The sequence below is a fragment of the Atractosteus spatula genome, chromosome 18 (assembly GCF_055471065.1).
Source record: "Atractosteus spatula isolate fAtrSpa1 chromosome 18, fAtrSpa1.hap1, whole genome shotgun sequence".
NCBI classification, from domain to species: Eukaryota; Metazoa; Chordata; class Actinopteri; order Semionotiformes; family Lepisosteidae; genus Atractosteus; species Atractosteus spatula.
In genome coordinates this window covers 1,734,316-1,751,896 of record NC_142723.1, presented here as the reverse complement: position 1 = coordinate 1,751,896, position 17,581 = coordinate 1,734,316, and the positions used below count along the sequence as shown (strand labels likewise).

General features: G+C 49.4%; 1 protein-coding gene across 6 annotated transcripts in view; it reads right to left on the bottom strand.

The window, feature by feature from the left end:
* rhbdf1a (rhomboid 5 homolog 1a (Drosophila)) overlaps positions 1-17,581 on the bottom strand; it is a 45,542-nt gene that overhangs the window by 10,571 nt on the left and 17,390 nt on the right. For 3 of the 6 annotated variants that reach the window (XM_088936266.1, XM_088936267.1, XM_088936265.1), the window contains exons 2-7: positions 8,279-8,423; positions 7,532-7,662; positions 6,245-6,349; positions 1,301-1,514; positions 700-906; positions 249-371 (exon numbers count right to left, since the gene is read on the bottom strand). In XM_088936266.1, the coding sequence (XP_088792392.1) occupies positions 249-371; positions 700-906; positions 1,301-1,514; positions 6,245-6,349; positions 7,532-7,662; positions 8,279-8,395 (897 nt within the window). In that variant the 5' untranslated portion in view covers positions 8,396-8,423. The remainder of the gene's footprint in view (positions 1-248; positions 372-699; positions 907-1,300; positions 1,515-6,244; positions 6,350-7,531; positions 7,663-8,278; positions 8,424-17,581) is intronic. The other 3 variants (XM_088936269.1, XM_088936270.1, XM_088936268.1) reach the window with 1 other exon arrangement.

The window sequence follows — 17,581 nt, the reverse complement described above, 5'->3', positions numbered from 1 at the left end:
GCCAACTGACTCATAATGCTCCGATCTTTCTGGCAATCGGAATTTAAACTGGATTAAAAAAAAAATACTACACAGTTTTAAAGTGTTCTGAAAACTGTTCCGCAGAAGTTGCTATACCAGCGGGGGGCACAGCTGCAACACAAGAGTGCCAGTCTCCCAGGAAGCATGAACGCAGGGAGCTAGATATAAAATGAAAGTAAGGAGGGACAGAGGGCTGGTGTAGAGGGGGGGAGGAGGGCCGGACTCACCCTCGCAAAGAAGGAGGTGTCCAGCTCGTCTGGGAAGTCCACGGTGTCCTCCTCCAGGAAACTGGCGGGGGTGAAGCTGCGTCTCTGAGCGCGGCGTAGCGTGCTCTCTCTGAGCGAGCGGCCCTGGGGAAACACACACACACACAGCTCTCTCGCACATCACTGGGCCCCAGCCTGACACGCACCCAGCACGGCACAACAGGGCAGGTCACCGGCTCCTCCAGGCACACCCGGAGCACTGGTGACCCCAGGAGCCCCCTCTTCTCAGGGCAGGGGCTCCCCCTGTTAGCCCCCGCAGGGGTAGCCCCCAGTAATCCTGTGCTGACGTGACTCTAGAGGTGAGAGATGGGACTGCGATCACCCGAGCTGGGTGAGCCACGGGGCCTGCTCTCGCAGACCGTCCTGACGAGACCGGCCCAGCCCTGAGCGCGACTCCAGGCCGCGGGCTCACCTTGACGAGCGCGGCCGCGGCCCGGAAGCTCATCTTGGCGACGGACTCCCTCTTGCGGCGGCGCGGGACGCGGTTGAAGCCGGAGCGGGAGCTGGTGAAGGAGCAGAGCGAGGCGGCGCCGGGCGTGACGGGCGTGTGGGGTGCGCTGTAGCCGTCGGTCTCCTCCGCCATGCGGAACGCCCGCCCCCGCGCCAGGGGGTCGATGATCTGCAAGACGGCGAGAGGGAGAGAGAGGAGGACGCTTGTGCACGCGGCCGACACAAACCGGGTGCGAACGACAATGCCGTCACACCGCACGAGGACCTGCGCGCCAGATTGCCCGACTTGCCAATTTAAAACGAATAATAAGGAATTCTGCTTTTTAAAATATTTTCCTCCCGTCGTTATCTATTAAAATCCCGCCACAATCAACGAAGAACTTAGTGGCACATTTGAATTGCTCTCTGGCCCTGCGTATACCCTGCGGGGTAAGAATTAAGTATTAAATGGGCAAATTCAGTGATTAGATTTGGTGATTTAGATTATTTGTTCCCCTGGCATTCAGAAATTTCCTGTCAATTTGAAGATTGGCAATACAAACCGCACGACCAGGCCGGCCTACCTTCTGCATGCCATGCTGAGACGGGGGCACGTAGAGAGGAGGGGGCGTCTCGGTGCTGGTCAGAGAGATGTTGTCCTGGCTGGGCAGGTCCATCTCGCGGATCACCTGGGCCTTCAGCTTGCCGTAGCGCTGGCTGCAGTGCCACAGGCTCTTCCTCTGCCATTTCTGAGTGGCATCGCTGTCCTTGCCGACGCCGAACCAGTCCGCCGTGCCCCTGCCGCGACAACGACACTGTGAGCTCACACTCATCGGGGGGTCCAGCGCAGTCCTGCCCCAGAGAGCCCACCGGCCAGCAGCTCCCCCTGTCCAGCAGGCGCCAGCAGTGTCGCAGCCAGACTTCAATAGCGAGGATGCCAGGGAACACAGGTGCAAACCGCTGCTGTTTCCAGGTAAAGGTATCCACGCGCCCTCTTCTTCCTGCTTGGCTCACTTTGCAAAATAAATCAGGGGAGTATACAGAGCTGTAACAACAACAACAACTGCAGCAAAACAACTTCTGAGCTCCCATGAGCACGCCGAGAGAATTACTAGCTGTTCTTTGACTTTGTACCACCTTCGTGGCCAAAGCCGACTTTTGAAAAAGAAAAAAAAAACGATGTTACGTGAGATTGTTTCATCTGTCGAATAAGGGATGGAGCCTCTAAACTACTGTAGCTACATTCCCGGCATCATGTACTGATTAGAACATTCTCCGCTATAGCAGTGTGGAGACAACGCAGCCCAGTACCAGAAACAGAGCCCAGTCCACGCCGCAGGACCCCGGAATAAGTGCGCCACCCGTGCAGGGCTGCAGGGGAGTAGGCTTTGATCTCGAACCGGCCCCGGAGTCACCCCACCATGTACCCAAGAGTCACGGTGTGTCCCAGAATTCCTGCTTGACGACTTTCTACAGCGAAACTGCTGGCCAGCTGAAAAGCCAGCAGAGGCCTCACCACAGGCACTGGGCCAAACAGCTCCAAAAAGAACAGCTGAACAACAACAACAACAACAACAACAACAACTACAACAAAGAGGGCAGCTTCACCTGCTTGGCCGTCTTGCTCCAGAATAATCCAGTTTCCCAGCCCTGAGCCACGCACGGCGCTGTGACAGTGAGCCCCCAGCAGCAAAGCTCCTTCAAGGCTCAGCTCTCTTTTTAGAGCATTTCGCACTTCTCCAGAGTTTGCGCTCCGTTTATTGTTATCATGGAGACACTGGGCCCCTCAGCGGTGTCCCGCCCTCAGCGGAGAGGGTGGGGAACGTGGAGAGGGAGCGCGGGGGGGTGTTGTGTATACTAGCGAGAATGTGGAGGCTGAGCCCAGGATGCTCAGGATGTTTAGAAACGAGCGCTCTCAATAATAACAGAGCTGGCGAGCCCTTCATTACACTGTGGGCCCACTGGCTGATGGCTGATAAACCTTTTAAGGCCGCAGCTGGCGGGATAGGGGGTGGCCGTTACAGACATCATCAGCTGCTGTAATGACAGAGCAGAGTACTATTTTCCACGTTGTTTGATCTGCCAGCGCTGCATGTGCTGAGAGGTAACCAGAGCGCGCCGCTGACCGCTCGTCACGGCTTTTGCAGCAACACCTTCGCGTCACTTGGAAGAGACGAACTGACGTTTCAGGGTGGCCTTTAGAGTCTGCGAAATGACAAGGTTAAAGAGCGCAGAGGGGAGAGGAGCTCTAAGCTAGTGCAGCTAAGAGTAAACTACTGTCCGGTGTTATCACCTTTAGCGCCTGCTACCCGTTGTGGTTGTTCAGCTTTTTTTCCAGAAACATTTGACCAGATCACTTGGTACGCCCCAACACAACCTCTTATCAGCAGCACCTTTCCCTAGAGCTACCAGCTGGAAGCACAGCCTGCCTTGCAGCACCACTCCATACGTGCTAAATTTAGCCAGGACACAGCAACACAGCCCAGGGCATGAAAAGTAACCTTTCCAGTTTGCTACTCACTCCCAAAGGATTTAAGAAGGGTCTGCTCTCCTCGACAATGCCTTAGCCTCACTGTTCGGAGACCCATGAAACAAAGATATGCACGGCAGCATTGCATACTGCAGTCTGACCCATATTGCTATTGTACATACTGGACAGTATTACTACTGTTTAACAATAATGCCCAACCTCTCAGCCCTCCCTCAGTGCTAAACTGCTCATTGTCTACACTGAGCTTGTTCTATACTTTACTACTTTAATGCTAATGTAGTAAACATGAATTTAGGACATGTACAGCATTACCTGGGGTTGTGCTGAGAGGGAGACCTAGGTTCTGGGGTTCAAATGGCAAATAAAAATAGATATTAATTGAAGTACTGTTCATCAATCATAAGCACTTCTAAGAAGTGGAATTGAATTACATTATGAATCCAATTCTGCACAATATCCCAGGTCAGACACCTGGGTCGCTTAAAATAGATTCAAATAAAGTGGCTGAGAATTTTTAAGGTGCAAGCCCCAGCAGAGACGAGCTCACAGCTTCCCGATCCCGATCCCTAAGGCAGGCCTCTACGTCTCAGGGCTCCCACCAGACCGCCACACGTGTACGGAGCAGAGGGCACTCCGGCGTGATTAATCCTACCTTCAGAGTTTAAATGGTTCGGGTCTGGAAAGAGAAAGTGAGCACTGAATCCAATTAAGCTAAACAGCTCAGTGTCCAAAGCAGCTTTTGCTCAGTAAACCTTTCTGAAACAGCCCACATGCGGCGACAGACTGGGGATCTGACCCTGATAACTGCCGGGAGCCAGGGCAAACGGTCGCTCCCGGGTTTGTACTGGAAAGATGCGAAACATGATTTTCCATTACAACAGATCATTTGGATCGTTTGGTTCCTAGAGGCAGTATTACTCAACGCAATGGTATTTATGTGCGTTAATTCTCTTAATAATCACAGGGGTCCCAAAACAGCTCTTTCCACTAATTGCAAGACTTGCTGGAAACGGCAAGAATTACAATGGTCTTGCAACACGACCCTTCTGTGTGATCCTGCTGTGCCCCTAGAGCCGCTTCAGCCTCCTGTGAGAGTAAACATATTGAGAGGCCCTTTCCGGGGGTTCTAAACCGAGCACAATGCTTAATTTCTCTCCCTCACGATCACAAGAAACAGTACCTGAATCCATACCATTAATCTACAAATGAACATGGTGTCCTGACCCAACCTCTCCTGTTCATAACTTTCCTTCTGCTCATCTGTTAACGTGCATATAAATGGAGGGGGGAGGGAACAATACGTGACTGGCTCACTCTGCCCATGTAACTTCTTCAGACTGGCTGAGTAGGACCCACGTTTTAGAAAAAGCACACGACTGGGTTCCCACGACTGGTCTAGCAAGAACATAATCACAAGCTGACAGGCTCTGGCACTGAAGAGCTAATGTCTGCAAACCTGCACCTATTGCCACAGCTGGGTATTTTACTGGAGCAATTCAGGTGAAGTGCCATGCTCAGGGGTATCACAGCGGTGTCTCAACCAGGGTTTGCACCTATAACCTTTTCAGTTAAGAGTCCAGAACCCTGCCCATTGCTCCACACTACTCAGGAGTCGCGGGCCGCTGACTGTCAGGCACCACGAGCGACTGCATGTCTCAGCAAGTCCACACTGTAGGGTTGCGCAACACGAAGGCTGCAGAACAGCCTGTTCTCTCCCCCTGGTGAGATGAGATAACGTCAGCAGAATCTGCCAAGTTGGTTGGCCCGCTAGCTGGAAGACACTGAACGTGCATCACCTGTGGATGAACAAGAGCTCCTTGTAAGTTGACCTGGCACAGAGACCCTCCCCCCACATGAAATCGCCTTTAAAAACACTGCATGCATTGCAGTCCTGGATACCCAGTTTGCCAGGGCGATCCGGCTGTGGTCCTAAACGAAGGTCCTTCCTCCATGCATGACAGGAGTGTTTGCAAACTCTCCCTGGCCTGCAGCCTCCTATACACTTCTGCAGTATGCCTCCAGCACTTAAGGAAATGTCCTCCCAACGTCTTACCTGCTGTCAGGAGAGCATGAAGACCTTACAAAACAGAAAACGATTAGGATTCTATGCCTGTGTTCAAACTGCACGGGAGCTGAAGTGCTCCTGTCTTGCCCAGCTCTGCTAACGTTTATTGCAACTGTGCTGTATTTGATTTGCCTAAATTCTTGTTCACTGCACAGGCCCTGGCATGGCACTGAAGTGGCACTCTCCCCCTCCTGCTATGAACAGCTCGTGCTTTTTAACTACAAGACACAGCATCTACCACACAACTACACAAGGTCTGAGGAATTGACCAGGATAATAAAAGGACCTGCCTTACACTCACCAGTCAGTATGGCATTAGAACTGAGGTCTCCATCCCTGATCCTGAAGGGCCTTGTCTCTCCTATTTTTTTCCCTCTGTGAGTAATATACCCCGTAGCCTAATTAACAGTGCCAGGGGATCTTTAATGACCAGGCAGTCAGGACCTCAGATTAACGTCTCATCAGGAAGAAAGCATCTTCTACAGCATAGTGTCAGCGGTCATCACATGTGGGTGGGTGGGTGTTGGTTTAGCAGTTCTGATCCACAGGGAACAGCCTGAACCAGAGAAGGACAAGTACCTGGACAATCCCAGCGAGCAGTTGTGCCCTGCAAGTCTCTGGATACCCTGACTGACTTAAACCCTCCCAAACCCAGTGACCTTCCACCAACTGTGCGCCACCCCCTGGGCACACCCAGTTTCACTGCCTGGGTTCGAATCGTGCATGTTCAGATCATACAGGGACCCAAACTCAGCGCCAGGTTGGACAGCATTTATACAGCTAGACACCTTCAGAAAATCAGCATCAGTATATGCTCAGCAGCCTATGACTCTTTTGAATCCCAGCGGTAGACTTGTGATGGTCCGATCATTTTTATTTAAGAACAGTGCAAACGCTCAAGAGATGTTAACCCTCCGCTTCCCTGTGGAGCCCTGCTGCCTGAGGGGCTGCTCCCCTTTCCCCCGGAAGTACCTCAGGAAGAGTTTGGACAAGGACTGTGGCTTCCTTCGCGCCCGGCGGGCAGCGCGGTGCCCCTTCACGGGCACAGTGTTAATCCGCTCAAAGTGCACCCTCTTGCTGCTGGCGCCAGGGGGCGAGGGGGCGCAGGGCAGAGAGGAAAGCAGGAGGGGGGATGAAAAAAAAGGGAAGGGGTGGAAAAAAGAGAGAGAGAAAGAGAGAAAAGGAGTGAGATGCAGAAGAGAAAGAGGGCATGCAAAGTTAGTAAAGGAGAAGACAGTAACACAGGCGGTGAGGCAGGTGTGCTCATGCTCACACACAGACACTCACAGGCAGACAGACTCCAAACAGCATCTCACTGACTCTCTGTTCTCTATTCCTATTGCACACTCCACGCTGAGAAAACAGACATGGGGTGAAGAGTTCCCCAGACTTACTTTAATTAGTGAAAGTGTCTTATCTGTGTGGTGACATTTTCTCATTTGGTCCCTACATTGATGGTTGTGCATGCCCACACTGACACACGCACAAATGCAAAACAGCCAGGCAAGAAATAATACAGTCCCACTTTCTTTAAGCATTTTGCTGTCTTAGGTCATTTATATAGGTAGAGTCTACTAAATACACAGTGGGATCATGGTCTATCACTCTTCCTCCCATCATATGTCCTTTGATGCACACAAGATTAATCAATAAAAGCAAAGACTGGTTAGGCTCCATTGAACCGAATGGAATCAAAACTACAGTCCCACAGTCTCGAAGAGGAACAGACAAGGGCTCGAGCATTAAGGAGAAATAATCGCGGGATCTCAGGATCTCAAGCACAAATACACAGTCTATGCTGTTTCACACAAGGACCGCCCTAACTGAAACGTTAGTGTAAAAGGAAATATGCATCTTTTTTTATTAAAACTCCTAATATTTTGATGGGAAGGTGCAGAATCAGATCATCACCTGTGAATATATGCCTATTGGTATATTTGACACTGTTGCCCCCTGCTGACAGAGCTGTGTAATGTTTGCTACAGACATGCCATGCGATCAGGGAACAGCGCCGAACGGTGCTTGAAGCAGTGGGGTCTCCTGTTCTTCGCTCCAGCCTACTGTACGAGTGTGGGTACGGGGTCCCGGTGCCTGTGAGCGTACACGTGCGCGTGTGTCAATATGCAGGCGTCAGTGTCAGAGTTTCGGAGCGTGCCGCCGTGTCTGCGAGTCTGGAGCAGAGCGTCTCCAGCGTGCAGGGTGCCAGGGCCGTTGCCCGAGAGGAACAGAGGGGACCGGACACCGGCCTGGCTGGCCTACCTCTTGATGCTCTGGGTGATGGAGGGCTGGCGCTGCAGGGCGGGCCGGCGGGGGTCTCCCGGCGGGGAGGACAGGCGCGTCGTCTCCGCCGGCATGCTGATGCTCCTCAGGAATCCCTGCCGCTTGAACGGCTGGCGAAGACAGAGAGGGAAGAGTGAGGAGAACGGGGCACACAGGAGCCTGGACACAGGCTGAGAGACCGGGCACGGGACCACCGGACCGGGGGGCACCAGTGATTAAGTGCTCAAGCTGAGCGACGGTGTAGCAATCCGAATTCAGGGTTTGCTTATGCTACAGCAATCGGCAATTGTCAGTCCAGCTTCCTTTTCAAATGGAAAGCACCTGTTGCACCCACCTTCACTCCCTGGGTGAGCGACGTGATGCACTTTCTCCACCATGTAAAAAAAAAAAAGAGGTTTTCCCTCTGTGGCTCAGCTGCACAATTTTATTCTGCCCAGCAACCCCCTTTTTAAACTTTTTCTAAGATGCTTGCAGACCGACCCAGACGTAGGAAAGTCCCTGAAGATTGGGGCTTCCCTCTCCTCTGTCCTTTCACTACCGTTGTTGTTTTTCTATTGTTGTTGGATTTAGACAGTTTGTTATGTACGAAGACTGTCATGTTCACATTTGTTCATTTGCTGTATATGATACCATCTAATGGTCTTTGTTTCTTCCTGGAAAAAAAAAACAATTAACAAACGGAACACGCAACAGAAAGGGCATTATCAGCCTCCGGGCATGCCATACCTGGACGAAGGTGGGCGGCTCGTCCAGCGAGGCCTGGGCGCTGGGGATGTCCAGCTTGAGCCAGGGCGGCTTCTTCCTCTGCAGGCTGCTGGTGCCGTCGTTCCGGGGCTCAGCCATGCTCCGTGCCCCCCCCGACTCCGGCCAGCTGCACCGAGCACAGAAAGGGGTCACACAGCGCGCTCGGGAGACACCAACAGGCACATGGCACAGCTCGTAGGTGCACCAGAGGGGCTGCACACAGCACTGCAGCCCCTAATGCCCACAGAGCCCAACCCTGACCCAGAGCCTGCAGCGATGATAACGTCCTGAACTAAGGACATCCCAGACAGAAGGACATTTTAGAGGACCTGTGGATTTCATTCAAAACTGGAAAAAAAAACCCTATATATTGTTAGCTGAAGCTAAAAATAAAAAAAGCTCTTTTGGACAGTCTTTTCCAAAAGAACATCTGTAATGAAAAACAGAGGCCAGTAGAGAAGAATCAGTTTTGGGCATTTATTCACATGGTCTGAAATTTCAATCTTGGGGACCAGACGTGCTTTTGGAGCCAAACAGAACTGTCTCTTAGCCTCCTCGCCAGCAACTTCCAGCTTCCAGTCAATTACTAACCACTAGGTGGGGCTCACACTTCGAAAATTCCCAGAAGCACAGCAATCAAGCAGGACAATCCGACAGCAGTTTATCCAAACCTCTGTCAGACACTTGAACCGATGCTGCCAGAAAGACAAGGCAGAGACCACAACTGTTTATTTATGTGCTGAAAGCACACTGAACCGTTTAAGAAAGAGCCATCAATATTTTCTCTGCACCAAAGTGGCTATTATTACAAGATCATTCAGTGTGTTTGAACTGCATTTGGTATTTTCTCCAGAAAACATATTTCCAAAAATGCACCACTTAATATTCCACAACGTTTTGGGCTCTTGGACCAGAAACCACTCCTAAAATTTTGAAAAGAAATACATCTGTCTCTCCATCTTCTTTCATCCCCACGGGAAAAAAATTGAATGAAAAATTAAAAGATTTTCCATAAACATGGTATCTTTTCATTACATCATATTAGATAACAATTTGCAGGCTTGTTGCATCCTATGCTACAAGGTCAACTATAGCGTTTCACTCAATCAAAGCAGTTCATCCATTGTTAAATTCAATCAATCAATCAGCCAAAAAGTACATCTATCACTCAACAAATCAAACAACCAATCAGTAAATGGATGCACGTATGAATTACACAGCTCCTTCTTCCTTCCTGCATAAGGGCCAAGCTCCACATTACAAAGATAGTGGTGTCAGAACACGTGCAGTACAAAAACAGGTTTCAGACAAAAAAAGAAAACACTTACAAGCTGAAATAAGGCTGATGGCATTAGAATGAGCACTCAGGTCCATGTCTTTTAGAGCTTAGTCACCTCTGTCTTCCCTGAAGACTGAAGGAACTGACTGTTTTAGTCCTAAACTGAGGACACAAGTGAACTCGATACAAGTGTTTGAAATCCTCAAAGGCATCGACAGAATCAGCCCAGCAGAGTTCTTCAGAATGAGCAGGGAAACATACACCAGAGGACACAAGTGAAAACTACATGGAAGTGCATTTAAAACCAAGGACAGACAGACCTTTACCCAAAGGGTTGTGGGAGTGTGGAACAAGCCACCCAGTCATGTTGTTGAAGATGGTACGCTGGTTTCTTTTGGGTAACAGCTGGATGAGATCCTGGGATTAATTAACTGCAAACTACCAAATGGTCACTGTGTTGTGCACTGCCAGAACACCTTTACTGAAAAGAGATCGAAGCATAAAACAACTTCTCGTCCAGAGGAGAAATATAAGGAACCTACACACAATCACATGCTCCTACTCTGTGGTTGCCTTGGAAGTGGGTTGGAGGGGTGGGGTATTAGCAGTGGTTTCAAACATGTTGAATTAATTCTGCACGGATGAACCTCAGAGGATCAGATCCACACTGGGCTCCTTGCAGCGTCCACACACAACATCAGTTCCTCTCCCAGGCTGTGGGCAATGAGAGATGCAAGGTCAGAAATAAGTCGCAACAGACAGGTCATTCCTTGGAAAGCTGCTCACAAACAGTGGGAATTAAACATACTGCTGTAAGTCACTCCAAAAACATCCAACACGCCATTCTAAAAAAGACAAGGCGAAAGATTCTCAAACAAGTCCAGCCAATATGTTTTCTCTCTTCTCTCTCTCTCTCCTTGAGATTTTATTTGACCTTTCAAATGCCTGAAATGTTTTCCAGTTAGGTATTTCAGAGGTTTCTGCCAGGTAATACCAAAAGCGATTAAGAAACATCTTAACCTTTGGTTGGCTGATGGCGAGCGAGAAACCGTGTGCGAGCAGGAATTCAGGTCGTCTGACATCATGCCACCAAGGGGATTTCCACACAGGAAAAGCAATGAAACGCCACCCGAGTTCAAAGCCAAAGCTTTCACACTCTTGAACAAAACATTTCCCTTGCAGTTTTGCAAGATCCCACTAACCCACTAGCTGTGAGTGGAAAGGGAGTTGCAAGGGATGGGGGGGGGTCTTCCATCCCGTAGGAACAAACAGTCAGGCACGGGAACGCATGCGAGTATTGGGAACTACTCGCGCGCCAGGAAAGGCAACAGCACATGCTGAAGGAGCGTCCCGGTTGCGTCCTCCCATCCTGTCTGCTGCCGAGCTGCCAGCGCTGCCCAACAGCGAGCCGCGGGAGGGCTGGAAGGCCATGCCACACGCGCTCAGCGCCGACCTGGCACCTCCTCGCTCCGGCGGGTTCCACAGCTCCGGCATGGCAATGCCATGATGTAATCCCCGACGTATCCGCGGCCGGGGCTGCCAGGAATGCGGGCGGACCTTTCCATCTCTTTTGTTCAGGGGAGGCTCGCTCGCAGAGGCCGGATTAGCCGGCCGTCGGCGGGAACAAAGACGCCCGTCTGAGGCCAGGCCTCGCCGTCGCCGCAGGGCCGCAGGCGATCAGGGGTCCTGCTCAGCAGCTCTGCTGCACCGCTGCGAGCGGCCGACTGGCAAAGGGGGAAAGAGGAAAAGAGACGCACTTCCTCTCCGACGGTCAGCGCGTTTGCACACTTCATTTCACCCTGGCACCTCTGTTGCCGGTGCCTCACCTACGTGTTGCACCCCCGCTGTGACCTGGACCGATGGCCAGTTGCAGAGCCCCAGAAACGTCTAGTCTATCTGCAGTCCGTCCGATCATCACAGACCGCTGTGACACGCCTCTGCTCAGCCTGGCCCGCGGCTCCGAAACACACCGGACTGTTCCATCTCCCCAGCTGTCGAGCCTAAAACACACCTGGACTACGTTTCTTTACGTTCGATCTACACAGACAGAGAGATTTTATTGGGAGGCCCAACGCGAGTGCAGCTCAGATCAGTGATCTCCAGAATGCGCTGTGCAGAATGCTTACTGTATTTTCCTTAATAAGTTACAGCAAAGGAATTTGACTACATTCCCTGGAGCCCTTGAGTTTATTTTTATTCTGCATTTCACTCCTGCCTCGTCTGCTCCTCTCGTTTACAGTGCGCTTGGCTTCCCCTGGCGTGTAGCTGTGACCAGCCCACCCGCATCCCCCCGGTGTGCCCCCTCTCTCACCCACCAGCCATGCTGTCTGTGTGGTGGGAGCAGGAATGTCACTGGCTGCCGTCAAAGCCATCAATCTGTCTCTCTGTCGGCGCCCACGGTCACAGACTCCAGGGCTCGGCTGGCCGAGGGTAGGCTGTCTAGGAGGACGGTTTTGTGCATTTGTAGTTTTCATCCGAGTTCCAGCACATCATCAGATTAAACCAGAAAGGATCGGGAAAACTGAGACCAACGAGCAGAAAAGACGGGACAGAGGACGTGGGCAGCTTGTAGAAAATGACCAATCAACCTGCCCTCTTCTCAAACCACAGCTCCTTTGACTGATGGCAGGTCTGCTACATCAGTGAGCGAGGGTGTCATTCTGCAATCACCCCCCTCATCTCCTTGCTGGGACACTGCAGTATCTGTTTTGTGTTTCTTCCCGTTTGCTCTGCAATTACGCGAGAGCCCGCATCTGTCTTTTCCAGGCCAGGCGAGCCGGCCGCTCTCATCAGAAAGTCCTTGAACAAGGAGGGGAATTTCAAGGAGTTTTCCTCCTCGAGGGTGTCGGAGAATATTGGATTTTAAACACGGCCTCCTTCCAAGGCCTCTGGATGGCTCATTTGCCGAAGGTTTTCATCTCTTCGATGTGCAGACGGAAGAGGGCCTTGGCTCCTACGCAAGCTCTCCGTCTGCCTCAATGACGTGGGCGAACGCTGCCATTTTCTCAGACACAACAAAGGGCCACCTGTGGCAGAAAGCTCCAGTCAAAAGATCAAGTCCGAGTTGCAACTCAGAAGCCATTCTCCAGCTGTACACTTGCTCAGCCAGGCTCGCTCTAGAACTAATGTGGAGAAAGCAAACTGTCGGATTAAGGTAAGAAAAACTGGAACATCTTCTGCAGCAGTGGGGCAACCTCAAACTGTCCCAGACTGCACTCCAAGTGAAGGAAGACGATTCTCTGCAGCACCGGCAGGAAATCCAATTCCCAGCAGACCCACATCATGCAGGGCTCTGATGTCTTGTTACAGGAACACACAGATGCTCCAGCAGCTTCTGGTCATGTGGTTTACAGCCATTTATTGAAGCTGCCAGCTGCGTTTCCACATGAACAGACAAGAATCCTAATGACAGAATCACAGGATGTGCACACATTAAATGAGCACAGTCCTGCAGACTTCAAGAGAGAGCACACTGACAGCAGTTTTTGCTTAGAGCAGTGAGGAGAAGTGGCTAGGGCTCTGGGTGGGCGTGCCCTTGAGCAAGCTCACTCAGGCTAGTCCGGTAAACACCCTACCGTAGAAATACATCAGCCTGCGATTGCAAATGCAAGTGTGTCCTCAATTGACTTATGGAGTTCAATAAGCGCTAAAAAAAAAAAAAAAAAACTAAATGTCATGTTAAATATATTAAAAAATATATTCTGAAAACATCAGACTACTGCATTTCTTTGCCAGTCTTAGACTCGAGCTTAGAACACTGGCTCCAGAGTGTGGGATTTGTTTCCTGTACTTAATTGCCGCACACTAAGATCTAAAGCGTTCCCATTTAAAAAACAAACAGAAACATCACAAATCCGGCTTTTCCTACTGTAATTGCTGTTTTTCCGCATGTCGCAGAATGCCTGATCTGATTGTACAATCGTTTTGTCCTGCTCGGAAGAACAAGCCGGGACACAGCAGCAGACAAAACACAGGCCGGGGAATCAGACAGGCGCGAGTCACTTGGGAAAAGCCTGCCCAGGGCACGGAGAGCCCAGGCAGGTAGGATAAGGTGGGAGTTTTCTCCGGCACAGGAACAAGCAGATGAGATCCCTCTCGCGAACTTGTCACTGGCCCGGAATGCCTGCCGGAGCTGAGCCGCAGGTGAACGTCAGGCGCCCGTCATGTGCCAATCGCAGCATGTCACAACAGGGAGAAAGGGGCAAGGGACAGAGTTGCACCTCGTTGCGGAATTATCAATGGGCTCTGCCACCTCCCACTTTTCATCTCATACCAATTGTTGAATATAAAACAGCAGGGCTTTTTCCTGCAGCTGTGTTCACTGTTGACTTTTTCCTTTGTTGCCTCTTTCATTTTCCCAGATAGCACAACTGAAATCTTTTTTTTTTTTTTAACGTTCATGGTCGTCCCATCTGCTTTGTTAAAAGAAAGAGAAAACCCTTTCCTTCATGTGCCTTTTTTGGTGCTGGCATCCCACTCGCTACCAACATGAAAACAAATCCAGTTTGCTTTTTTTTTTTGTTTGTTTTTGCCGCTTAAGCTTCCCACTGTCAAATGCATCTCTGTGATTTCCCCATAGCTGCCCGATTGTTTTAAAATGCTCAAGCGCTCACGGATAGCTTCGCTTTTAATCAAGCACATTTTCCGCCAGCTACTATCAGCTGGGAGCAAAACCCTGCACTGTCTATACTCAGCGGAGAATGTTTCTGAACGTGCATGTGCAAACATCCCAGTCACTTCCTGTTATGAACATGGCTTTTTCGATATCAACAGGCAGGATTGTGTTCGACTGAAGACTAGCCCTTCATATCGCTGCTTAACAGATGTTCCATTTGGAGGGGGTGGGGGGGGACTGTATTCTGGGTGATAATCCACCTCACACAAGTAAAGCACTGGAATGGGGGCCCACACCGTGAGACAGAAGCACACACGCTGTCAAGAAGGGCGCACCCTGATGGACGACCTCATTAATCTGTGAGGAGGGACGGCCGGTCACTTCCTTCCCGGCAGTAGAGTGTCCTGTCCAGGGCAGTGAGGCAGGGAGCTGCGTCCCGTCCCTGTGAACACTGTTCTCCAGCACGTTAGCGCCAGCTGTACCACAGCTCGCTGAAGATCACTTCTCCAGACCCTTCCTTTGGAAAAAAACAGAACTGAATTTAAAAAGATCCAATTTTTCTGTTTTTGTCTGTCTCAGTTCCTCAAAGGCACAAAGCCTCAAGCACACGCTAGCCTTTTCTCTGCAACGACATTAACCTCAAGCGTGATCAAATAGGGGAATGAGCAATGTTTAAACAAGGAACGGCACTGCACCAAGGTACTTTTGCAGTTCAGCACAGTGTTTCCCAGCCCACCCGTTGTACAGTAATTCGTACTTTTCTTCTGTCTGTCATACACTTGGGTTGCCTTTCCATCACATTCACAGTATAGTCAATGGCACCAGTGTAACCCCGAACCTGTTAGGGCGAGCCTGTGCTGAATTTCGTCAGCACTGCGAATCCTTTCTGGGTTGCATTAAGCACCTGTGTGTTATTATCAGGGGATCAATCCTAAAAACAAGAGCTTTGTGTAATTCAGGAGGATTTCCTTACGCCATTTAAAAAGAGAACAGTAATCCAGGGAGGTCTTAAGCCAACCCTAAATACATTTTGAGCAGACCAATAGCACAAGCTTTTAATTATGCTTCCCTTACAGTTTTGCTCCCAGGAGGTTTCTCTATACCCAGTGCAGACCTGAGCAACCTTAAGGCACAGAAGCCACAATATCTTGCATTTTTAATATTGCCAACTCCTCACAAAAGCAGCCACAGTTATTTTTGCAGAGAAGAAGCGAAATTAGCTTCGCTTGCGTCAAAGCAAGGGTTCCCGTAATATTAAACGTGCTCATTTCTTTTTCTTCCGTCTGGAGGGCAGGTCCCATGATGGTCCCATGGTCACTGGCTGAGCTTTTCAGATGCGTTGCGCAAACAGGGCATTCTTGTTAAAGAGCCACGCGCTGCGCAGCCTGACTTGAGCTCATGCAAGTAACTACCAAAAGAAAGCACTGTTCCAGACGGCAGGAGCAGGGGAAGGAGGAAGATCAGACAGTATCTGATCTGGCACCTAGCCTGCTTGACATTACTAGCCGATTCAAAAGGTAATCACTCTTTTTTGTATTTCTGTGCCTAATCTCCTTCCTCCTCTGACCCAACAGTTGCCCTTCTTCCGAGATTGTTATCCCAAGAGCAGCGCCATGAGATGAGAGTCTGCACAGCGGAGAAAACGTTTCACAACCTGAACTGGAATCCTGCACTGTAGGCATGAGGAGTACTCAGACAAGAGGAGTACTTTTCTGTTTAGGTGAACATCTCAAATATGGATTGTCATTTTCAGTTTCAACTGTTTCCTAAGAAATTCTTCTCTCAATAGGCAACAGCAAGACAGTGTCTCAATATAAAAAAAAATTACAATAAAAAAAAAATACAAGAGGAAAGGAAAAAACCCTGAAGCAAGGGGATATCTATTAATTAGCAGGTTGGTAATCTGTTACGTCCCACAGAGACAGCAGTAAACAGGCAACAAGCAGCACAGGGGATGGTGGAAAAAGCACATTATGTGTTCTAAACCTTAAGGAGAATCAATGCATGTTTTTTGGCACTTGGCCTTTTACAAACACATGGAGCTGAAGCAAATAAGAGTTTTTACAGTGCTTTGGGGAAACCAGAGAACGCCCAGCTCGACAGTTTTAAGCTAGTCTGGGCACACAGCCTGGCAAAATGTTCTTCACATGGTAGGAAATACTTCACATAACTCTGGGCAGTAAGAGCCAAAGCTGTTCCACTTCATTAAGCTTTGTTTGCAGAAAAACTAGACCGGACCTCGACTTACAGTGTGACTGTGTGCTACTGAATTATTGCTTTTGCTAACACAATACTCTGACACAAAACGAGCAAGCAATTACCAGTCAATTACCAGTCGCGACAAAGCCTGGAGTTTAGCATCTTAAAAAGGAGGTGCCTTTCAGCACATTCTCTAAAGCCAGGCTACAAAAACAGAGATTTAACTGCAAGACTGCTTTCTCAGTTACAGTGGGATTTATGAGCTGTTTTAGATGTTTTTAAATCTGGGCAAACACTGAGAAAACTGTGAAAGAGTAAGAGAGCATGAAGACATTCCATGACAGGTGCACTGTCACCCAGTCAAGCGTGTGGCCAGGAGCCAAACTGGTAGGCCTTGGAGAGTCACTGTGGCTTTGATCTAAACATTTAAAGCCATCACATGAGGTGTACTCATTGCACACCTGTCATTTAAAAGGCATTCATCTACCTTATTACAGTACTGCTGTTCATTCATGGCTCTGGGGTGTCCGACCAAAAGCATTCACATGAGTTCCTCTTTTAGATTTCTAATGCACACATCTGTACATCTGATCCTTTTATTTGTTTTTGTAGGAATGGATAAAAACGTTGTGCATCGCACATTGGAAGGAGTCAACAGTCTCTAGAATGGTCACACAATAAAAAACATATCTGCTTTCCTAGTCACACCTTACATTTTGAATCTTCATCTTCCTGCAGTGCATCATCAGTTAGTATTTCCAAAGTACCGAGCTTATGATACTCTGTGGCATGAGCCTGCTGCTACCAGCTCTGCTGTGAACAGGAAATATCTTCAGTGGAAGCGTGACATCGTGCATTCACTTACTTTGTACCTAGTGCATGAGGATTTCAACCGACACTGAACAGGGACTGCCCCCTCTTTTAAAAGGAAAAAATAAACCAACAATAGGATTATCACCATTTTCAGCATTAGAAAAGACTTTTTAGACACATTTCACATTAGAAATGGCTATAAACGTGTATGCCATTAAGAGTAAATGTAGATTTTAATCCTAAAAGATTAATTGCTTTTTTTAATATATGTATGGTCTCCTTATTTTATTTTGATAATATGTCACACATTAACTGAATCCGGCATATATTTTACAGTTTTATGGGATCCAGAATTAACCAAGTCAAAAGCTGATATTAT